The 25,476-nt window shown below is 51.3% G+C and overlaps 1 protein-coding gene across 1 annotated transcript in view; it reads right to left on the bottom strand.

Moving 5' to 3' along the window:
* TMEM201 (transmembrane protein 201) overlaps positions 1-25,476 on the bottom strand; it is a 120,558-nt gene that overhangs the window by 38,179 nt on the left and 56,903 nt on the right. Inside the window, exon 8 of the mRNA XM_078869617.1 lies at positions 5,960-6,222. Within this exon, the coding sequence (XP_078725743.1) occupies positions 5,960-6,222 (263 nt within the window). The remainder of the gene's footprint in view (positions 1-5,959; positions 6,223-25,476) is intronic.

Consider the following 25,476-nt stretch of genomic DNA (forward strand, 5'->3'; position numbering starts at 1 on the left):
GTTGACATCATCTGCCTTACAAAGTTCAGCGATTAGTTGCGTCAAATTACTTAAGTGGTATTTTCCCAAAGTTTGCAAGGTAAATCAGTGGGGAACAAAATGTGCGTTCCACTATGTATGCAACTTTCCCACAGATCTTTCCCATCTTTGGTGTAACACCATCTCGCATTTATTTGATTACATTTTTACTTCGATGATGGTTTAATTTCCCTCATGCTGAAATGGCACCACTCGGGAACCCAACATTGAATAGTCACTGAGACATTAAGAGCCATGGCCTCTTTAAGGAGGTCGCCGCATGCTTGCATTCATAGAAGTACGTGCATATAGAAAGTAATGACTCGATATGCGAAGTTTATGGAGCTTCGTTCGTATATTGAAACTTTGTATCATTAATAACTTAGAACATTAGTTCTATGAGGATGCGTTCCCCGCTTTCATAACTTCTTGTTTAATGGTATAAACACTTAATAACTTGCGTAATATAATTTATATTGAAAATAATATTATATTTTATACTGTACAGTATTAAAATAAAAAAATAACTTAAATTAAATAATCAGTGAAGAATCATAATTTTATTCTTATTGATATATTACTGTAGATCGATCAATTTATTTATTACTTTAATACATTTTTAGCTTTCTGTGTAAAGAGTAAAACAATCGAAAGTTCATTATACCGGAACTTAATTTATGGAATATACGCATATTGAGGGATTCTATTGTATGGTCATCTACTATACACACATATACCCACACGTGCACACACACACACACTTTCTACACGTGTACATGTATTCGCATAATTTACAGACCATTCTCACTCCACTGCTGGATGAGGGCCTCTGCATGCCGTGTGCTTCACGAGAGCCATTTGACCACATTTCCCCTTTGGTCCGTGCGGGTTTGTGAAGGCCGGCAGCATAGACGTGAGAGCACAGAAGTACAGTACAGCAACGGGGATATCACTGCAACGCCCTCTATAACTTGTTTATAACCTCGTGAGTTTCTCGCCCACTCCGACGCATCTTCGCTGCCATTGTTGCCGGGTGTGGAAACAACTGCATCGGTGCGGCGTTTAAAATCCATCCTCGCGCTTTACGTGTCGTGCGGTGCAGCAGGTGGGTAAGAATCCGTCGTGTTTGATTCCTATCATGTTGTTGTTGTTGTTATTGTTGTTTGAAATGGGTTCACGAGGAACCTTGCAGCCACGAGAGGCACTCCACTCAGAAGATGGTCGATGACGAGCTTCCTGCCGTCGGCCTAGAAATTAATTAGCGCTTTTGTTGTGGTTGGTGGGTAGGTGGAGGGGAGGTGGTGTGGAGGTGGTGGAGTTGGCGGAGGGGGGAGCGAGGCGGCTTGCGCTGCCGCTAAAACTTGCTCTCCGGGCGCGAACCCCACGGTGACGGTAAAGACCACCCAGCCGCGCGCTCGATCGCTCGCTCGCACAAACAGCCGCACAGACAGAACCCGATGCAAAATCCGATAAAATGCGCCTCCGACGAGCGATCGCAAGATACGCGCCAAACGTGCGCCGCAGATAGACACCGAGACGGCCTCGCAGTCAGACAGACCGACGACGACGGGGGGGGGGGGCAGACGGACGCGCGGGTAGGGAGATCCACCGATAAGACGCAGGGGGCGGCGGCGATAACCGCGGACTAAAATGCGCGCGGCGCGCGGGGGCTTATGCAAAGCGGTTGACAGATAAGCGTTTGCTGCAAAGGGGAGAAAACGACAAGAATTATGCGCAGGAAGTGTACAAAAGTGCTCCTCAAGCAGAGTTCTAAAAACGACCGTGCGAGAGGGTTCACTCTTGGGGGGCCACGTTGGCCTACGGCCAACCAAAGTTCACTCTTGGGGGGCCACGCTTGCCTACGACACCAGCTGAGGGTTCACCTTTGGTGGGCCACGCTGGACCATGGTCACCAAAGTTCACTCTTGGGGGGCTACACTGGCCTACGACGCAACTGGAGATGAAGGATCCGGTTGGAACACTCGCATCGGAACACTCCGATCAAGGCCGTTCATTGATCAACTTTAATTCCAAAAAAAATAACTGTTCCCTGTTTACGCCAAGCCCCTTGGGCGCAAAGTAACGATCTCCAACTGAAAGTCAATCTCTCTGCCTGCTCTCCACTCTGATGATGGGTCGTTGCCTGAAACATCAGCCTATAAAAATAGAAAATATCTCCGTTGTTAGGCAGTCTTAATAACGAACGCGGCGAAGTGGTTGTTTTGTTTCCCGTGAATCACTCACCAACAGCATCCACCTCACATTGTGCTGCTGTTGTTGTTGTTGACTCTTCAACGTAGTTAAAAAAAGTTTGTTCCTTTAAACTTCATTTGGAATTGTCGAGCCGGGGCCCGAAATGATCTTGGGAACGGGCAGGATGTTTGCGCTCTGGCGAAACGTGCATACCAAACACATGAGACCTACACATGCACCCAACTGTCACCCATATCCTAATCAGTTGACAAGGGCCTGGCTACATTAATTATTTATATTAATACATACTTTTTTTGGGGCAGTCACGAGACTCGAGCCGGTGCAATGAAAACTCAGCCCCCGCGTGCTTCCCCGCGGAATGGCAAGGAGAGGGCGAGAAAGAAATTGGCGGAAATAAAAACCACCACGACCACCGCCGCCACCCACTGGCACCACCGCCCTTCATTGTACACAACAAGGTGTGAACTCAGCCACAGCTGCTCCTGTCAATTTGCCCGTCAGCTGTGAAGCTGTTAACGCGGCTGCACGCTCCGATGCGCGACACAAGACCCCGGCCGTAATAAAGAATGTCGACGTTGATAAATAATATTTGAACACGCAGATGCGACTTCCACAACGCCGCCAAAGAATCAACACACCTCGATGGGCGCACTTGTGTACGCGTATCTCCACTGCAGATCTTCCAAACAGCTTTGAGGAACAGGATATTAACAGCGGGGAGCGGATTCGAGCGTTATTGCCTTCTGCTGCACGGCCATTGCGTGCAAACGTGGGACTCGAGAAATTAATGCCACATCCTGCGATCTCGCCGACCATCGCTCGCAAATGGACTGATCCAGTAGCAGGCTTTGAACAGCCGACGGCTTTAATGTCACTCGCGCTCATTCTAAAAGTACCCAAAAAAAATGAATTGGTGCAGATCTGATGTCAAATTTGGATGCATTGTATTCGGCATGCCCGTCACAACCGCCCAGACGCAGACTTTTGTCGAGCGAGGATAAAAGGGGGGTGGGGGGGGGGGAAATACATCAGACGTCAGTTTTTGGATTTAAAAAACCGATGGCGATGTAAAATCAGCAGCACTACGTCTAGGTCACCACCTTTCATAGGTCTCTGTACAATAAAGTAAAGACCAAAAATATCAACATCCTAATTTTCACATTTGTTTTTCAGCTTTCTTATTCGTTGTTATAAACAGTCCTACAAATCAAGCAGGAAATATCACATCTGGCATCAACACCAGCAACAGTTTAAGATGCCTGACTTTGCTGACGAGACTAAGAAAGTTGAGACTGACCTAGAAACATTAGTCCAAGAGGTCAATTTCCTTGACAGATAAAATAAAAATAATTGCAGGGAGTTGGACTACGGCATGCGCATTTAACAATTCATTTGTTACCCACAATGCCCGGCGACAATTTTTTTTTTAACGCCGCATTTCAGGAGCGTTTTGAGAAACGTCCGTGACCTAATGACGTTACGGCGAAACTCAACACGGAGTTACGAAACAAAGCAGAACAACCGACGCAAGAAAACAAAACGACCCGGCCTAGAGAATGCGAGGAACTTGGGAGGAACCGGCTATCAGCACGCGGTATATTACAAGGCCTGAGTCAACACGCGGCTCAGTCACAGGCGACAACACGGCAAGCATGTATGACTATCGCACCAATGTCAGCGTTTTGTCGTTGAGGAAGGGAAAAAAGGAACGGGATGGTATATATACGTATACCTACACGTGCACAAGCACTGCTGTGTCTACGTTTGTGAGCATAGTTTACAGCACTCTTTCATATTCTTAAGTTTTTTCGGTAAAGTCACGATGGTAAAAAAATAAAATTAATAAAAATAAAATAAAAAATACTTGATACAGCAATTGTGCTGTGACGGTTCCACCTTGTGTTGCCTCCGAAACGTCGTGATATTTATTTTATTTTTATTTTACTTTTATTAATTTCATTTACGTGACTTTACCGAAAAAACCTAAGAATATGAATCCTTGCAGTCACGAAAGCTTAAAATCTAGTACTCTTTCAACCCACTTGTGAATGAGGGCCTGCCCACCCCGTGTGGATCGTGGGTGTTACTTGACCATACTTCACCATGCTGGTCAGTGCGGGTTGGCCAAGTGGGTGCGGGGAGGCCCAGGACCAGTTTCAGATATCGCTCGCTCGCCACCGATATTAGCCGCGGTCCAGGAATCGAACGCACGACCCCAGATCAGCAGCGCGCTGTCTCTGTCCGCCCGGCAGTACAAGTTGATCGGCAGGTCGCGTGCGGTGGGGTAAAGCGTGGGCACTCCCACCTCTACCGGCGCGCAAGAGCGAGCCGCCTAACACCCTCCCTCTCTAGAGCTGCACTTAGCGGAGAGGCCTTACCGCCGTTAGCTGCGCGAGCACGACATTTCAGGGTTGCACCTTAACCTTTTAAGCCTTTATTTGGCTCTCGTATAGGACGGGGGGGAAATCTCCCCCCACCCGTGCTGCAGCATCTCTGTGCGCACAGCGCGAGCGGAGGCGCTCTCGACGGCGGCGAGCGAATAGGGGCCGTCAAAAAACTCCGCACAACCACTACCGCCGCCGCCGCCGCCGCCACCACCACCTTCACCTTTGTCTCGCCACCCCCAGAGCCGCACCGCAGAAGCAGGTGGCCGACAGAACAAAGGTGGCAAAGCGCCCAGGTGACATCGCCGCCAGAGAACGTGCTAATGACGGACGGACGACGAACGAATGGGCCACAAACCGCGTGATCTACCGCCGCCTGCCACCGGCGGCGGCAGCAGCTCAGGCTGCAGCCACCCGTCGTTGCGACAGCAACAGGCGGGCGGCTCTTAATGTGTTTGCCGTCCTTCCCCCGCACCTCCGATGAGAACGGTTGGCTACGTACTGTGCGAAAGAAGTTCAACAAACATATACACGTGCACGAGAGGGTAATACTCAAAGCGCAACACAGGCTCACACATTCATTGCTCTGCTGCAACCTCGCAGCTCCAAGCCTGTAACACCTGGTGTTCCCGGGCAGCCTCCCCGTCCAAGTATTTACCAGAGACTAACCCTGTGAGCTGATGAGATCGGACCGGAAAATCATCCTGAAATGTCACCACAGTCAATGTGGATCCTCACTTGACTTTGGCAGAGTGGGAATGAAAGTGCTACTGCCCTCTACCCTGTGGACCAGAGGTCACTTGAAGGGAACTCGAGAGGTGGCTCTGTGATATCCACTTCCATTCCCTAAGATGAAGGGTTGCAGCAATGCCATGCCAGAGATCCGATTGGACTCTAAAATACAACTGAGATGCTCAGAAAAAGATAATAATATTGTGAGAATGAATCACAATTCCACCACGGATCCACCTCGAATCTATCTCGAATCCACCACGGATCCACTACGGATCCTCGATGGTACCACCTCGAATCCACCATGGATCCACCTCGGATCCACCTCGAATCCACCACAGATCCACCTTGGATCTACCTCGGATCCACCACGGATCCACGACGGATCCACCACGGATCCACCTCGAATCCACCACGGATCGACTACGGATCCTCGATGGTACCACCTCGAATCCACCACGGATCCACCTTGGATCCGTGGTGGATCCACCTTGGATCCTCCTCGGATCCACCACAGATCCACCTCGGATCCACCACAAATCCACCTCGGATCCACCACAAATCCACCTCGGATCCACCACAAATCCACCACGGATCCACCTCGTTCTCACCTGCGTGGTAGACGGCGGGCGCGGTGCCCAGCGAGAGCACGCGGTGGAGGTGCGTGGGCAGCGAGGAGGGAGAGAGCCGCGAGCCCACGGGGCGCCTCCCCGCCGGGCGGGGGTCGTGCCGCGCGGCAGCCAGCAGGAAGGGGGGCGGCGGAGTCGGCGAGAGGGTGAGGAGCCCCCCGCCGCCGGCGTAGCCCCCCGCGACGCTGAGCAGGTAGCGAGGGACGCCGACGAGAGGCGACGGGCCCAGGGAGCCGCCAAACGGCCTGCGAGGCACAGCACGCGCGCGGAGAGGGGCGACACGCACGGCAACAACGGAGGACAGGGGGTGTGTATATAATAATATATATACACACAATTAACAAAGACAAAGACACAACGTGTAGCATTTGCAAACTCCTTCTTGGTTCTTTCGGTAAAGTCAAGTAGAAGGGAAATAATAAAATAATAAAATAAAACTTTCTAAAATAATTCTCACGACGTTTCGGCCACAACGCAAGCAGCCGTCCCTCAGGTGAAGAACAGGTCTGTCGGAAAGACAGCTCCAAAAAAAACGTACGGTACATATCAAATAGTAATCAGTGTCGTTGTGGATAAGTAGCACAATAAATAAACAGACAATCCGCCTTCTCGCCATATCTGTCCCGCTGCCTTGGCAATGGTACGAGTCGGGGCAGCAGTAGCGGATCGATGAGAAGGACCGTGGGGTGAGGAGAGGTGCGCAGACAGGAGAGGAAGGATGCTAACCCTTTCCCGTACGTCATCAGATTGTCTTCCGATTCTGTTCCGATGGTGTACGCGTACACATGCGTGTCACCGAAACCGAATCGGAAGTAAAAGGGGCATGCGGGAGGGCATGTGGCACAGTTTGGCGCCAGCTGCCATAGAGTGCGGTCGTGTCACTGCAGTTTTCTCCGGTGAGTACAATATCTCTAAAAACAGCGGCGCCGTGCTCCAAATAAAATTAACGCTGAACCGCTTGCGAATTCTGAGATTCAGCGGTGAACATGATCCACTCTACAACTTTCAGATGTCTTGGAACGGGAAAGGGTGAACATCTCGCTACAGTGGCGAGATGTTAACTACCTCGCTACAGTGGCGAGATGTTAACTACCTCGCCTGGTATACAGGTGGTCGTGGCTTCGATCCTGACTGATGCCTGTATATTTGGAGTTTGCATGTTCTCCCCGTGGTCGTGTGGATTTTTCTCTGGGTCCTCCGGTTTTTCCTCTCCACATTTAGAATCAACGCGCGTTTCCAGTATTTGGCTGCTATAATTTTCCGCGTGATAATCCACTTCATTGAGCTATCATCTTGTGGCCAGGTCGCTTCTGAGAAAGAGCTATATAGCTCAGTGGGCCTTACCTGGTAAAATAAAAAAAATAGTGTATAGTTCTTTAAGATGGGACGATGGCGTTTAAGTAAAAGGCACGTATGAATGCATTAGCAGCAGCATCAGCAACAGGAAGCGTATACGAGTCTGGAGGAAAGTAGAAGGTGCCAAGTGTGGATGCCACGAGGTCCCACAGGGGTATACAACACGCTCCGGCGAGTAAGGGCCGAGAGCACTGCTTGGCTCAGGCTTGAGTCGCTCGGTTGTTGTCAAAGACCGCGTGAGTGAGCGGCTCAGCCGTGGCTCGGGCTCAGGCTCGCTGCTCAGCCTCATGGAAACCCAGAGCACGGCTGGGACCTTGCCCGGAGCCGGCTGAAGTTACGGCGTGGGCTTTGAGCCGGCTCACTTGAGCCAGAGCAGTGGTTGAAGATGCAGCACTAAGCGCCTGCTGAGACACGCAGCCAAGCGTGCTAATCGGAGGTGCAGGGGAGAGACAACAAACTAAATACAAAAAGGAGTTCTCAAGAAATAAGTTTTCAATCTAGATTATTTAAAAGTGCATAGCTCCAGCGGCTTCCGAATATCAGAAGGAAGAGCGTTCCAGACGGCCGCAGAAGCGCATCCGAAAGCACGCGATGCAGTGACCGTCTTTGTTCGACGGCCAGCCAAAAGCCACAACCAAGGGAAACCTGGATTTGAAGAGGTACAGAAAGAACACAGCAGGCAACTGCACTACACGTTCCACATTAAACATACATACTGCAAACTACAATTTACACGTCACTGCTGTTACTGCTGAGGCCACTGTTGGAAATGCCCAGTTACCACTTATTTCATATCGATACTGATGATTGTTGTGATTTCGATACTAATATGCGCCGAGATTACCAATTTGAAAGGTGTTTTATAAAACCGAGTTCATTACCATTACGAATGATAACATTTAATCATTAAATTACTTCTCAATTCAAATTTTCATCATCATTCGTGAAACTATTATCGAAGGAGGGGAGCGGTGGCGCATCGGCCCGTGAACCGTCTTGGCCACAGCAGACATCTGCGGTCAATTTTTTCTTCACTCCCACCATTTGACCGAGTCTCTCAAATAATGTAACGGTGACGACGACGATGAGGCGATGGTGGTCGCCGTAGTGACGACGACGCTCGCGCTGTACGCGCGTACAGTTTCTAGCACGTTCCTCCACCTCTGGCGGCTTCCCAGCGGCATGCGCAGCGCGTCTGGAGGGTGCAGTGCACCCGATAAGCCTTTCAGACGCGACAACAAATCCCAAGTTGTCCCGCGTCTGTCGTATCAATGCGCGCGCGACGCACCGGCTACACAATCCACCCCGCCGAGGTTTGCGACTCGCCTCGCGCGGAGCCGGAGCATATTAGGTTTCAAACTTTGACGAATTAAAGCGTTTCACAATCAAGGTCGGACAAAAAGGGCCCCCCCCCCCGACCCGCCCGCCCGCAACCCCTCACGCCCTCCCCCCCCGCACCCACCTTGACGCCACGCTCACCGCGGCGGCGAGCGGTGGAACCCGTTCTCGCCCTCGGCTATCGCTCGCGAATCTCGACGCCCAAAAATCCACTCCACCGCCCGCCCGCCCACGCAACGCAACACAACGCAATGCACAACCCCCCCCCCACTACCTGCATCCCATGCTTAATACCACGACGATCTCTGTGTGTGTGTGCCGAGACAGGGCGGGGGAAGAGAAAGAGAGAGAGAAAAAACAGAGAATCTTCCAGGCGGAGGGAGAGAGACCAAAAAAAAGAAGATGCTTGGCTTAAGTCGCAGGTCCTGCTGCGCCGGTTAATGACCGATGGTGCAATTTAGTGTTTTTTCGTTTTATTTAGCGGTGGAGAATCGGGTTCGTGAGCTGCCCCCGAATTGTATTACCGGCCGACAGCGAAGATCGGTGGCGCGAGTGATGTGGGTTACTGGTCCCCCCCTGCCCTCCGTCCACAGCAAGCTGTGCTGACCGGTGTGGTGAAGTATGGTAACAACAACAACAAAATAACCCCACGATCGGCGTAGCATGGGGAGAGGAGGCCTTCGTCTATCCATGGCTTGGGAATGGCAGGAATTTATTTTATGAAGTTGCCTTGGTGTGGTTTTAAGTGTTCTTGAAGAAAAGGCAGGAAAATAATGTACAACCGAGGTTTTAAAGAATCGGCCTTACAGAGACATTTGTAAATAAGTGCAAACTTGCGTGTGTGTAGTTTGTTGCATGGAAGAGTTTTTTTTGTCATTTTTTTAATCCCCCCCCAAGATATTTTGCCTTGCAGTAACGATTTAGGAGCTAATCCTCACCTTGACAGCTCGTTACTGTAACAAGCTTTCCCGACACCTGCCCCTAGCCCACGCGAGTGTTTAAGGGCTTCCCGCAAGAGTGAATACATCACGCCATCAAATAGTTTCACAAGCGCCGTCGACTCCACGCGCTTGACGTGGAGCAGCGGCTGACGCTGACTATGCTTCGTGTGGGTCCTAGCGCCGAAAACGTTGGGATTGTTAAAATAAAACCCCACGGGTTCTCGAGTGTCGCTTCGAGTGGAGGCCCCTTCCGCCAGCAGTGGCGTGAGCAGGGAATTGCAGGGCGGCACCTCTACCCTTCGCTTTTGAAATGTAAAAACGTGAAGAGAAAAATAACTTTATTCCGTCTGCGTTTAAAACACCCTGATATACAATTATTCGACTGTTACTACTGCTGCACTAATAATCATTTACAGCCTTATGTACAGCCACTGCTGGATGAAGGCCCCACCCCCCCCTCATGCTGCGTTTGGTCACGAGGTTTGTTTTGGATCGTACTCTCGCGATCCGGCGCTCCGTCTCCGTGGTGAGCGTGCACCTCGGACGCGTTCCGTTGCTTGGCCGCCACTCCCGTCATCATTCCTGCCCGTCCGGCGACGCGTCCTCGCGGCCAAGGTCACGCTGAATTGTCCCAACGACGCGAACAGCTCATCAAATTTCCCCGTCTTCCATTCCCCCGGCGTAAATTCCTAAGCACGCATCTCCCCCGCGCGCTTCTATGCCCATTCTCAGTCTCCACCGCCCACCCCGCACTACCCGCTTCCCCATTAAACCACGGTCATTAACCGCCGTGTTTACGCAGACGTGATCACGCCACTATGAAAAGCGACGATGCACGATTGGGTTGGACACCACCCCCACCGCGGGGAGGGAGAGAGCCCTTCGCCCACCGACTTAAAGACGCCGTCGCGCGCGCGCGCGCGCACGCACGCCGCTAATTGCGCGGGCGGTCCGCGGCAGATAGCCGCCGCTTTTCAAGTCCCCCCCTCCCCTCCACCCCCCCCCCGCCCCCACCACCTCTGATCTCACTCGCTGACCCTCAAATCGTCTCCCCCGACAGGCCGAGCGAGCTTCTCATGACTTCACGGCAATCAAAACGGGCGCAAGCATGTAAATAAACGCTGCAGGCCCGCCGGTCAGCGTGACTCCCTCGCAAAAGGGCCAACGCATTTTTTAAATTTTTTTTAAGCGGATTTTTTTGGGTATTTTACTCAATTTAGCCGAGGTGGGATGTGGGGGTGGTGTGAGCGAAATGAACAAGCAAATACAAATAAATATGTAAGATACACCGAGAGGACAAAAAGAGGAGCACTTCGATGGCTCTCTTTTATTCCCTGGAATTTAGTTTTCTATGTCAGTAGCTTAAGTGTTTCATAGTTTTTTTTGGGTTAGATCGCGTAAATATATAAATGTGTCGTTAAATCCGCCACCACCCGACACAGCCAAATTAGTCAGGTTTGTGACGTAAACAGAACGTGCCAATTCGTGACTAGTACAGCAACACCGGTGTGTTGGAGAGCAAATCTACAACTGACTTTGTGTTGTGTCCACCTACGTACCCTTGACAGGATATGTATGTTGAACTTCTTTCGCACCGTATGTAGCCGACCGTGCTCATCGGAGGTGCGGGGGGGAAGGACACTAAACTAAACACAAAAAAGCAGTTCCAAAGAAATATGTTTTCATTATAGGTAATAAAAAAATGGCTTTCTAATATCGGAAGAGCGTTCCAGACGACCGCAGAAGTGCATCTTGAGCGCGCGATGTGTTCGTGTTATGGCTCTGTTCGTGTTGTGTCTCTATCGTGTTCTTGCTGGTTCTGAACTAAATTAAACTTTTTATTTGACTAGTTATTCTAACGTGGAGGAAAAACCGGAGGACCCGGAGAAAAATCCACGTGACCACGAAGAAAGACACGCAACCTCCAAATATACAGGCGTCACACGGTCGGGGATCGAACCCACGACCCTCTTGCATACCAGGCGAGGTTCGTGTTGCCGTTCACCTTGCAGGTTAAAAGACGTCATTTCCACCGCCAAGAGTAAGTGGGGTTGAAGTGACATGGCCGGCGGTGGAGACGAATTACGGAGTGCCAGCCGAGGGAGGGATCCCCCGCCATAGAGAGATGGAGTGACGAAATCGGCTGGCGTGCAGTTTATCGGTGGACGGTTGCCATCGTAGGACCGCGAGAGATGGCGGGACACCTGAGAGAGGCCTTCATCCAGCAGTGGAATGATAATGGGCGATGATGATAAACTGTTAGCTCTGGCAGATACATTACTTGGCCTTCTCAACATTTACTTCATTTGCAAGGGCGCAGTATTCTAAATTCAAGCACGTAAAGCAGGGATTTTCACCTATATGTTTCGACAGGCCACATTCTACGGATGCACGTTGACCTTCTTTCGCAGCGTACGTAGCCAACCAAGTTAATCGGACGCGCGAGGGAATGACAACAAACTAAAACACAAACAAAATATTACATTGTGATGTATGAGAGAGGGTGCTGGTGGACCACGTGACGACACATGTTGAGCGTACAGACGTTACGAAGTTGTAACGTCTGTACGCTCAACACGAGGGTTCCCAGACGTTGCGTTTCTTGTTATCTGCCTTCCATTAAAAGACTCGCAGGCACTTCGCAACCCACCCGCTCGCCAATGACTGCATGCAAAGAAATCAACAATAATTAATTTGGTATTGCGCTTTCATTTGGCTGCTATTCCAGCTCTTGAGATTTAGAAGGGAAAAAAAAGCGTTCGACTGCCAATGCGAAAAAAAAAATGTCTCAGCCACCAAGGGCGGCTTGGGAAGATGCTGCCTCCTAGTGTGGAGCAGAGGTCATTTGCAGAGATTTCAGAGGCAGTTCTGTAGCGTCTCCTTCCACAGGTCATTCTCTAACATGGGGTGGGGGGGGAGGGGGCGGGGGGGGTTATCCACCGCTGGTCTGCCAGGGTTCCAAATAGATAATTGGTATCATCACACGAGAACTGGAGGGAAGAAACCCCCCCCCCCCCAGCTCAAACCAAGTAAAAAAACTCCACAGCCGCAAAGTAAAGAGTCTTCACGTATCTGTACGAGTACAATTTCCAAGCGTTACAGCGCCGAGCAAACAAATTCTCACGCTTACGATACGTGCATCGATTCCTGCGCAGTAACCATCGATGATTTGCAATTCACGTAAATGGCACGCGGATGACTTGCTGCATTAACAAGAATAATTTACGGCTCGGATGGGTGGCGGGTGATATTTTGCGAACCGGTCCCTTTACCAACCCGCACTGACACACTGAATCACTACAAACTCATGACCCTTTGTCAATCCACTGCTGGATGAAGGTCCCCACAGGCACCGTGTTGGTCCCGAAGGTTGTATAACCATACTTCACCACGCCGCTGAGCGCAGATTGGTGAAGGTGATGCCTAACATCAGTTCACCGACGTCAAACGTGACCGGGGAATCGAACCGAGGTCACCGCTACAGCTCCACCCACACCAGCGCCCCTTGCAACTCTCACATCAGACAAATAAACTTGACGCATTTGTCAACAACAACAATGTGTCCTTAAAAACGATAAAAGTATATATAAAGGGTGACGACTCGGGGCAGTGGCTTCTCCGTGCGCTGTGAAGCGGGGCTTCCATTGCCCGAAAAGTCGCTTGCCGTATAGTTTTTCTTTTTCAAGGCCACAGCGTTGTTATTGACGAGCGTGTTGAGTTTCTCCGTCGGCTGTGCTCGCGCGCCACTGCCAACGGCGGGGACCCGTTTGCTCTGACATTCGCCACTTTGTAAACGAACCTCGGCGAAAAACGCGGCATCGACAAACGAACGAATCGAACGAGACGGCAAGAACGGGATCAACAACAACAAAAATCGATTGATTCTTGTTTTGAATCGGGGTGCTTAATCGTGACCATCCACGGCACAGTCATAGGGTGTGGGGGCTGGTGAATCATCCCACGAATGCTCATTACCGCAGACAATATTTTATCGGATCGTCAGCCTTGTGCCAATACCGCGGTCATTCAAAACATGCGTTAGCGCCTTAAAAACACGCAAAGAAAACACTCGCTTTTTGGATTCGTCGTTAAAACGGCAGAGCGGTCACGTCTGCAAAGATCGCGGCCGAGACCTCGGGGAGAGAGAAAGAGAGATGACACGAGAGCCGCGACGGCTTGTTTGGATTTTTCCTCCGAACGGGACGCTTTTTTTTGTTTTTGGCTCGTTCGCACGCCGTAATTTTCCCCTCTATCGCTTCCGCGGGGGCCACAAAGCGCGTCCCCCCCTGGGAGCCATCGAGCGGCGGCACGGAGGGGGGGGGGTGAGATTCGTGGGCAGGAAGAATCCGTCGTCGTCGTTTCAGAACCGGCGGCGTTTTTATCCGGGATGGACAATACCGACGGAGGAAACCCGCCGGAGGTGGGGAGTTTGGTGGGATGGTGAGGGTGTGGGAGAGAGGATGCTGGGGGGGGGGGGGTATGTCAGGCTTGGGGACAACCACCCCAGCGAGAAGAGAGGAAACAATGACAGGAGCGTAGAAGAAAAATTACGGAATATTGTCAAAGTTTTTTTGTTCATTGAGATCGCTTCAGTTGCATCGAATGATTGGCGATGGCTGAGCGGTAGAGCAGCTCGCCGCTCATTGCGAAGGCTCGTGGTTCGAGCCCGGCCGCCACCCTGGTTAACACTGCGGGTGTGGCGACCAAACAATACGACCCGTCTGCGGCCACGGCAGACGTTATAAGATCACGCGATGTCATTCGAAGTGTGGGCCATCGTGCGTCAGCATCATGGTCCAAATTTTGCGAAATGTTAAAAGTAACTCGCAAATTGACTTAACGGGGGATGAAAATGCGCAGCAATCGTCTCCACGGCTGGGAAAACTGAGCAGGACTCTCCTGAAAAGAGTGAAGACTCGGTGAGACTTTCCTGAGTAAACGAGTGTCAATATAACGACGATCGCTGCATTTGGGGCGCACGTGCGCAACGTGACACAAGGCATTTCACATCAACGACTCGCTTCAGCAAGAGGTTCACGAAGCACATGCACGCATGCAAAGAAAAATAAAATTATATTTAGAATCACAGACTCTAGGTGCCAAAAGAGACAACAATCTCCTTGTATAGAGGACGCAACAGTGTGCGGGCAAGGGCTCTTGGCGGGCACCTATGAAGGGGAGCCAAGGTAGTGAGAAGTTAACCGCCTCGCCTGCTACCCAGGAGGACGTGGGTTCAATCCCGACCACGACTCGTGTATATAATTGGAGTTTGCGTGTCTCTCTCCCCATGTTCGCGTGGATTTTTCTCTGGGTCCTCCGGTTTTTCCCTCCGCATTTAGGATCAACGTGCGTTTTAGAGCACTTGGCTGCCATGAATGTCCACGTGATTAGCCACTTTTTTGAGCCATCATTTGTGGCCAGGTCGCTTCTGGTGAAATACAAAAAATAGTTTAGTTTTTAGTTGAAGGCTAGTGGCATGGTACCGACAGCTCTCTCCTGTGTTTTTGGGTTGGTACGGCTTACTCTTCGGCATTATGTCCAACGTTTCGCTCCACGTGGCTGGAAGCTTCTTCAGGAACTCAATGGCTCCCAATGAAGTTGATGCGATGTTTACGCACCGCACCAGGTCGTCGATTGAGGCCGAGTCGACCTAGGGGAGGGCCCAGGACCGGTTCAGACAATCGTCACCAATGTTGGCCGTGAGCGGTAATCAAACTCGGGTCGCTGGGTTCGTTGCGCCATGCGCTAACCACGACACCACCATCCCCAACTATATGAACAACACACAAACACATACCTAGACACACACACACAATGCGTACGCCCACAAACGTGCATATTTCATGCAGAGATAGGACTGAAAATATGTGTCCTGTACAAAAGGAAGGCGGGGGTGAGATGCTGGCTTATATTTTGGCTTGATTTTTCGACTTTTTTTTTTTACACTAACGTGTGTATATTTAAAAGGGCTTCCTGCACTCGCTCCGATGGAAAAGGCGAACAGCATAAATGGTGATCCATTTACAGATGCCGATGTCTAATGACCCACTTGTCCATCTTCTCGACAGGCGATGGAGTGAAAAGCGACGGCTGCCATATCTGACGGAGGAGTGTGTCCGAAGGTTCAGCAGCGTGTGAATGGGATTTGTGGGAGGCGCTTTAGCATGACGAGTGTTGCTTTCTCTACAATTACTCCCCAGTGTTTCAGCGAGTGGGGTATCTATAATGCATCACGCTGCGTGCGTGTCGCTGTCGAAGGGGAGCCACAGTGCGGTGGTCAGCGCACGGCGCGACAAACCTAACCACCCGAGTTCGATTTTTCGCACACAGTCAACATCTGTGACGAATATCTGTGCCGGTCCTGGGCCTTGCCTAGGTCGACTCCTTAAACGAGGACCTGGTGTGGGTGCGTAAACATCAGCACTGGGGAGACAAAGGCGGCCGGGCGTGGTGTTGCCTACCCAACCCTTCGCGCGCTGTGCCGCACTTGCCCCAAAAGCCTGCCGAGGCGACAAGGGGGGACTTCAATCCTTACTCTTAGTTCTTTCGGTAAAGTCACGTAGGTAAAAAATGAAATTAAAATTAATAAAAAATAAAAACAATAAAATCACGACGTTTCGGAGGCAACACAAGCTTCCGTCTTCAGGTGAAACTGTCACAGCAAAAAATCTGTATTTATTAATTTTAATTTCATTTTTTACCTACGTGACTTTACCGAAAGAACTAAGAGTATGAATCCTTGCAGTCACGAAAGCTTCAAATCTACTTCAATCCGTGTTCGCTGTCGTAAGCCTCAAGCTTCCCAACTGCTGTGCAAAGGCCTCCCCCAATTTCCTCCTCCATTGCTTCCGTTCCCCCAGCCATCCCTGTCCAGGAGTGACCTCCGAACTTTGTCGTCTCCCTCCCTGCTGCTGCTGCTGATTCCGCTTCTTCCGCCGTCTCTCCCTCCGCTTCGCGTTCCTTTTCTCGGTCTCCCCCCCTCCCCGCCCCCCCCCGCCCCCCGTAGTCAATTTCGTTTCTTGTCTCTCGTCAGCTGTTCTCATGAAACGTCCTGCTCACTCCCACTTGTATGTATGTGTACTTACGTTGAACTCCTGTCGCACCGTACGTGGCCAGCCGTGCTAACCGGAGGTTGGGGGTAGACAACAAACTAAACGCAAAAAGCAGCTCAAGTTAAATTATTTTGCCTTCACAACAGCATCTGCGATGCCTGCTCCTTTACCTTATTTCATAATTCCTTAATCCGTCTCTTCGGCTTACTCCTCACATCATACGTCTTTCTATAGTTAATTAACAAGTTTATGTGTGTGTATATATATAACATCGGTAGTGTAGCGGTTAGCGTACTGCGCTACGAACCCGGCAAACCGAGTTCAATTACCACTCATGGCCAACACCAGTGACGATTATCTGAACTGGTCCTGGGCCTCTCCGAGGCTGACTCAGCCTCAAATGAGTACCTGGTGTGGTGTGTAAACATCGTCACTGTGGAGACAAAGGTGGGCCCGGGCGTGGTGCTGGCACACCCACCCCCCTCATGTGCCGTGCCGGCCTTCATAGGCGCTCGCTTACAGCACTTGCCCCAACAGTCTGTTCAGCCGATACGGGGGATCCTTGCAACTGTCTTTGTAAATAACATGCATGTGGTCTTCCTCATTCGTATCACTATTGCCGCTAAGTTCGGCTATCGATGCTTAACCCCGAAAATGCGAAGGGGCTAAGCCAGGCTTGGCTGCAGTAAACCCCTTCACAATTTCCTCCGTAGCCCTCAACAGCTGCACGCACGGAGCTCACGGCGGTGGTTAGACGTAGGAATCACTTTTTTTTTTGAACGAGAGATACCCAACTGTTTTCAAAACAAACGTGAAAGATTCCTTATCGGCTTACAACTTGCCCTGGGGCAGGAAAGCTGGTCAGCGAAAGAACGAGCTGAGCTGAACTAGACGAGAGAGGGAGGGAGTGGGAAACGCAGACAGAGAGAGATAAAAAAAACGACTCGTGGAAGAGAAAGCTTCTGACCACCGCGAAGGTTAAGCAGTGCCGGCCAATCGGGCACAAGCCGATAAGTGTCACGTGACCCGAGACCGGCCAATAATGGGCGGTGGTGGAGAGCACCCAAAAAGTTTTTGGAGTTCATCAAGTTCACGTTGGGTTTTCATGTAGGGCTTTCCAAATCTGCAATCTCTAGTATCTGGTTCATATTACATTTTACTTTTTCTGCGTCAACATTTTTGCCTGTTGGAAATTACTAAAATTAATAATGCCAACGCGTAGCAGTAACATCTTACAATATCGCCTACGATTTCAATTAGGAAGGTAACGACGTACCGAAAAATAGATTAAAATCGATTCTTTACGCTCGCGATGCGTGCACGGAACCGAGAGCTGAAGAATTCTCGAGGGAGCTCCACAAAGCCCCTCTAGCCGGTGCCCTGGCCTCCTCTTCTACCCTGGCCAGACACCTTGGAAGAAGTGGGGGGGGGGGGTACCCACACTTCACCTCACCACACGCGACCTGCCCATCGATTTGACGCCACGGTGACAAGGTTTTAACTACCTCGCTTGGTATATAGGAGGGCATGGGTTGGATCCCAACCCTGACGCTTGCTGTATATTTGGAGTTTGCGTGTCTCTCTCCCCATGGTCGCGTGGATTTTTCTCTGGGTCCTCCGGTTTTTTCCTCCGTATCTAGAAATATGCGTTTTAGAGTATGTGGCTGCTATAAATTTCCACGTAAGCCAATTCATTGGGCTATCATTTGTGGCCAGGTAGCTTCGGAAAAAGAGCTATATAGCTCAGTCGGCCTTACCTGGTGAAAATAGATATTTTTAAAGTTTTAGTTTAGACTGCTGGGAATTTAAGAAATTTGCACCGTGTCGTTCCAAGTTGAATCGAACTGGCGACCTCCAAATTGCAAGTCCCATGAAAACCCATGGCAAGAAAACACACACACACGCACACACGCACGCACGCACACACAACTACGCCTGCAGAAACACACGTCCCCCTTGCGAAAGAGTATTACAAGTAAATTTGATTAGGACGCAAATGTAATTTAGACCGAACGAAAACACACGTGAACCCGGGCGCAAACGACAAAACCCACGGGTGCAGACCCCCTACGGAATTAATCCCAAGGCAAGTTGGGGGGGGTGGGGGGGGGCAGCAATGGGGGTTGACTGATGCCATCCAAATCTTAGTGGGATGCAGAGTTCTCCCGTTTGATGTCCAGGCCCCTCCAGCATGAGAAGCGTACGGCTGACCTTGACGGCGAAAATGACGCGCTTTCACAAGCGCCCGATTTGGAATCACTTGAAAGTGAAACTGCGAGCAGACATCTGGGGGGGCGGGAGGGGGGGAGGGGGGGGAGTTCATCTCTCTCGCTCTCTGGCTTGGGATCGCCATCGCCTGTCTCTTCAATAACCAGCAAGAAAGAAAGAAAAAACAACGCTGAAAATAGTCAGCGGCCTCTGACTGCACGGAGGAACATGCACACTACGCCGCTGCCACGCCAAGTCGGAAGGAAATGAGAGCAAGAACGAAACGACGCCGCTGCCACGACGATCGCTGCCAGTGCGCCCTCGCAAAAGAGGAGACGCTGCTCCGTGCGAATCAATTGTTTTATTTAGTCTCCCTGTGAACTTAATGACCACGGAAATACATCAGGAGTGAGAACTTATTCAATTTGTTTTTTTTTCCCCCCCACTTAATTTGACGTTCGGCAAACGTTTCCCTGCAGCAAGGAAAGGTGCGCTATTGCCTCCTAGTTTGTGGATAAATATAATGCCACATGGAGGGCACTGAAGTGATTTTATGACACCAATTTTCGCGGGCACTTCTCTCGCCTTGTTACCTTGCACCGATGGCACGATTGTGGAAAAAAAACTCTGGGGGGGGGAGAGATGTAGGGGAAGAAACCAAAACAAAGTAAAAAAAAATAGAAAAATCTACCACCCTAACGAGCGTTCGCCCCAATAATGTAATCCGTAGCCCTTCACCCGACGCCGATTTCCCACGTGTACATTTTCCCAAGCACATGTCGAGCGGTTTTTTGTCGTCAATCCACTGCTGGATCAGGGCCTCTCCACGCCGAGCCGGTCAAGGAGGCTAATCAGCGATACTTCACCACGCTGGCCAGTGCAGGTTGGGCGAGGGCGGGAAGCAATCGACACGACGGAGCACAGCGGCGTGCGGCAGCGGCTCCTGCCGCACTGCCCCACGGCCAGAGGTACCCGTTTGCGACCCTGGTGCGGCCGGGTACGGGTAGACCGTGAGTCACTGGTGAGTAACTGTTTGTCACTCATTTCCCAACGTCTTGTCTCTTCTCACAATTCAAGTTCCTAGAATCAATCCACCCACGCCTGCAACATGGCTTCACCCCAGAGGTCGCAATCAGGTACCCGATACCCGTACCCTAGCCGATACCCGGCCGGGTACGTGTAGGGTACGGGTACGGCAGGGTACGGGTACGGGTAGGGTACGGGTACGGCAGGGTACGGGTACAGGTACCCGTTTGCGACCCTGGTGCGGCCGGGTACGGGTAAGGAATCAAAACCCGTTTGCGACCTCTGCCCATAGCACAGTGACGCTGCAGCAGCCTACACGACACCAGCGCTCTGCACAGCGGCCACCCATCCAACATGCAAGCACGATCCGGGCTCAACCCTGCTTGGCCAAATGTAATATAACTGCATTTCACAAGCGCCGTGTTCAGCTTTGCGAGTGCCATGTCCGGCGAAAGTTATTATCTGGTACCCCCGCTGCCCCCTCTGCTGCCCCCCCCCCACAGACCCCCTCCTGTCCTGCCCTCATTTTACTCAGATACCGCCGGCGCTTTGGCAAATCGAGTTTACTTTAATGACCCAGGTGAAAGAAAAAGCGCTCTCATTGCACAGACCAGGGGGGGGGGGGAGGGGGGGGACACCCAGCTTGGGCTCACAACATCGCCCGCGATTGTTTGTGAAGACAGTTTCGTGATGGATTAAACATTCCCAGGAATAAAAAAATAATAATAAATAAAAAGATAATAACACGCATAGGGCTGCCAAGTTTTCAGCGGGGATAAATTTGCCAGAAAGGCCCGTACAAAAAATACAAAAAACGGGGCAAGATCAGAAATGACTGCGCGAGGCAGATCAACAAGTTGCCTTTCTCTAAAATTTGGAACATCTCTGTGCTGTGGGAGTTTTTTGCGTTACAAGCGCATAGTAGCGAAAAAATCTGGAAGGAGACAAAAAACAAATAACAAGGAAGATGGCGATGCTGGAATGAGGTCAGTCAACGAGCACTTTGAGATCTTTAGGCGAGGATCTCTCTCTGTGTTGCTGTCCGACGCACAACCGGGTCAATCCGCTGCTGGATGAGGGCCTTCCCTCATCCAGCAGTGGCTTTATTTTGGTGATTTTCGAAAAGTTTTTTGGTTCGGCCATGTTTTGTTTGTTGTAGTACAGAGTTAGACTGATGGCCTTAATCTAAGTTGTCTTGTGGTTGTTGTTGTTGTTTGACTTGCATCCCACTGGGATATTTGCACACAGGGTTGGTGTACGGTGCTTTTTATGCAATATTTTGCTGTCTTTTCTTGGATTTTCTGTTTGCACATAGTCACTTTAAGATGTTTTCTTGTTCATGTTTTTGTTTTTTGTTTGTTGCGGTTGCACCCGATTCAAGAGCCGAATGGCTTACAGGGCTATACCTAATAAATAAACTTTGAAAATTCCGCCCTGCCCCCCCCCCGCCCACGCCAAGCGGGTTCGTGCGATGTTATATGGCCATACCCTCACCACGCCGCTCATTTGCGAATCGGTGGAGGCGTTAAGCGTAGCATAGTTGGACATCAACGTCGGATTCGGCCGCAAACGCAACGACCTCTTGCTGCCCACGGAGGTAGCACAACCTCACAGTCGCCTACGACAACCGAGGCATGCACGGCACATTAACAACTAAGTTGTAGACCCCCCGCACCCGCCCCCCGCTACTACGTGATGGGGGCAGTAAGCCCAACCACCTTCCCTTTCTCCTTGCCCCATGAGCACCTGGCCTTGGGCTTGCCGTCCGCGGAATACCTGGACCCCACCTCTCCCCGTCGCTCGCGCTTTTTTAATGAAAAAAAAAGATGATACATTTCGAAAAAAAGGTCGTAGCTAAACCGACATGGCGATAATCGTCACGTCGCGAAAAATGACAAACGCGACAGAACCCGTCGTGGTCGCCCATCCGCGCGCTATCCAGGCTCGCACCTGCTTAGCTTCCGAGTGCGGAGGAGATCAGTCGCATTCCGCACCGCTCGCTTTTGGGGTTTTTTTTTGCTTCTTATACTTTCTAAAACTTTATTAACGAGCGTGCGGTTGCTGAATGAGCGGCGATAATTGTGCGCGCGTGTGCGTGCACGCATCCATGGCGGCATATAATAAAGCCAGAGAACGGAGGGGGTGGGAGGGGGGCAATTAGTATGAATGTCAACCCTCTTGCCCGGGGGTGCTTGACACGCCAGCGATGGTAAGTGCTCTGCAAGGAGGCAGGTTCCCCTGCGAGTCGATGCAACGTGGTTAGGCGCTGACCCTGCCGATGGAGAAGGCACTTCGGCCGGCAAAGGGTGAATTCCACTAGATTTGAAGCTTTCGTGACTGCAAGCATTCATACTCTTAGGTTTTTCCGGTAAAGTCACGTAGGTACTTAAAACCTAAGAGTATGGTGAATCCCACCCCCGCCGAAGGAGCGGAGGCGGACGGCGCGGCGAGTTTTACAGTTCGCAGGCAGCGCTGCGATAACGCGGCGAGCGCAAAAATTTACAACGACGCGTGAAGAGTTACCGAGTGAACTTCCGAAAGTTTTTTTGCGAGCTGCGGGCCCGATTGCACGCGCGCTTGTTTACAGCCACTGCTGGATGAGGGGCTCCCCACGCCGTGCGGGCCGCGGGGTTACTGGATCGAACTTTGCCGCGCCCGTCGGTTCGGGTCGGCGAAGATGGGGAGCGGCAGACGTTGGGCCATAGGACTGCACTGCCTTCTACCGATCACGACGCAATCAGCCACCCGTCACACCTGTTATGCATGGTGGTCTCGGATGCGCCGCCCAGGCCCACGCCTGCTTGGCTTGCGAGGCAAGATGTTCCTAGTGAGCTGTACATTTTAAGCAATCTGATGATTATTTCATCTGGGCCTGTCAATACAAAGTTGGTAGAAAAAACAAAAATTGCAACTCCATAATAGAGGTTTTTTTGGGTTAGATCGCGTAAATATATGAATGTGCCGTTAAACCCGCCACCACCCGAACGCGGCCAATTAGTAAGGATTGTCACGTAAACGGAACATGCCAATTCTAATTGGCTGCGTCGGGTGGTGGCGGGTTTAACGACACATTTATATATTTGTTGCGATCCAACCCAAAAAAACCTGTGTTATGGATGACATTGGTCGCGAAAGCCTACCTGTTCAAGTTGAAACTCCCAAATCTGCGGAGTTCTCCACATTCAAAATCAACTTGGGTTTACAGCGTTTGGCCGCTATACATTTCCACGCGACAATGAGCGAGTTCGCTTAGCTATCATTTTTGGCCACGTTGCTGCTGAAAAAGAGCTATATAGGTCAGGGGGCCTGACACCTGGTAAATTAAAATAGTTTTTTAGTTCACTATCAAACGTACGTATGTACATTTGATAGTGAACTCATTTTGAGCCGTACGTAGCCAACCGTGCTTATCGGGGATGCGGGCGAAGGACAACATACACACCGCAGACCGACCAATATCAGGCCGAACTTTAAACGTCGACAACGATTGTTTTGGAGGAGGCGACGGAGGAATGAGAAAGACGATTGGTGAAGGCGAAGGCGTGGAGGTAGTCAGCAACAACTTTTTTTTCTTCGATCGGCGGAGCAAGGGAGACGAGGAAAGTGCAAGGACAACCGCTCGCTTACGGTCAGATGAGCGCCACGATTATCGCGTTATCAGAGGCGCGCGGGGGGGGGGGGGGGTACTCTCGAACACCGACAGGGCCCCCCCCCCGACTTCCGAGACCACGGACGAAACACGCCACAGGCTGAGAAAACCGCCAGCCATCATGATACCTGGGAAGATACGGCGGTGGGGAACAAGTAGACCACTGTTCTGTAATAGCAGAGTTTGTACAGCCACGGGGGCAGGCACCATGTGGGCGTTCAGAGCGCGACGGAGGCAGCGATTAGGAGTCGCCGCGTCAGAGAGAGCGGGAGGGGGGGGGTAAGAGACACCACCACCACCCCCGGCCACCACCAAGGTGACACGGGCAGATTGTGTTTTTGAAGGTGTGACGGTCACGCGGCTTCGGTGTACAACAAGGTACCGGTGGCATCAGCAGAGAGACTCGTGAGAAGCCGAGACGTGGAGGAGGTGGAGGAGGCAGCGACGTTTGCACGGTGGAGTGGCGACCGACACGCAGCAAGCGCTGAACTAAACTAAAATATTGTGGTTTTATTTTACCAGGTAAGGCCCGATGAGCTACGTAGCTCTTTCTCAGAAGCAACCTGGCCACAAATGCTAGCTCAACGAAGTGGCTTATCACGTGGAAATTTTTAGCAGCGAAATACTTGAAATGCACATCGATTCTAAATGTGGAGTGAAAACCGGAGGACCCGGAGATTAAAATCCACGCAACCACGGGGAGAGAAAGAAAGACATGCAAACTCCACAACCTCATGTATACTAGGCAAGGGAGTTAACATTTCACCACTGTATGCGCGGCTGCAGCTTGCACTTGCCGTGCAGAAACCCACCGCGGAAATAACTACAGTGAAATGCCTTTTACTCATTAGTGCAGTGGCTGTGCTATGAACCCGGTGATGTGAATTTGAATCCCGGCCAGAGCTAACATCACTGTCAAGTGATATCTGAACCGGTCACCCCTCCCCACCGCCCCCCCCCCACCCCCTACCAGGGTACCAACTCACATTGACCGGCGTGGTGAAGTATGGTCAGTCAACCCCCACAACCGAAACGGCATGGGGGAGGGGCCTTGATCCTAGAGTGGACTACCAAAAGGGGTCGCAAATGATAACGACAATCGTGATGACTTGGTACACATCATTTCTGCGCGCGCTGGCTGAAGCACGTGACGACGACGACGACACTGCCGTTAACAAAGTGACTTCGACGCTCGCAAAAGGACATCGTTACCATTAAAAGGACGATGCGGTTGATAAAAAACGATATTTACATTCACGACAACACGGCATCGCGTCAAAGTGGCTCGCAATTGACGGAGGACGCTACCGTTACGCGCGCAGGTCAACAGCTTCGTCGGGAGGGGTGGGGGGGACATTTAAAACGCCGATCCGCTTTAAATAAAGCGCGGCATTTCAACGGGCTACCAGGGCCATAACTACGCCGCGCGAGGCTTCGCTGGAACACGGAGCGCGGCTCGGTGCAACCCGTCACGACGATCAAAGCTGCGTTGGATGTTCCCGCGCTCTCGGAGGGAGAAACTGGCCGCCCTTAATTTATTGCTTTCACTTTAATCTCACGGGTTTTTGGTCCCTCCCCCGAATAACGTTGGCAGGGGGAGAGCGGCGTGAGGGACGCGAGATTTGAAGCAGCAGGCGCCAAAACGGCCTCTTCCACCTCCCCTGCCCAGACGACGATAACGGGACGCTCCGTGCTCCCTCTGGTCCTCCCCGACCAAATGATCTGGTTCAGCGTCCGTCAGCCGCTTAGGCCGGTGCCTCACAGCGTGGACGGCAGACGGGCAGGAGAGAGTGTGCTCAAGAGGTCAGAAAGGGCTCTGCCGAAGTGTCGAGCCGGTTTTCTCGATCGCGGCGAGTCGGCCAGGTCGCAGACGTCTTGCGCAAAAAACAAAAAAACTGAATGTTAAACTCCGCTGCTGGATGAAGGCAT

The sequence above is a fragment of the Lampetra fluviatilis genome, chromosome 28, assembly GCF_964198595.1.
Source record: "Lampetra fluviatilis chromosome 28, kcLamFluv1.1, whole genome shotgun sequence".
Classification (NCBI taxonomy): domain Eukaryota; kingdom Metazoa; phylum Chordata; class Hyperoartia; order Petromyzontiformes; family Petromyzontidae; genus Lampetra; species Lampetra fluviatilis.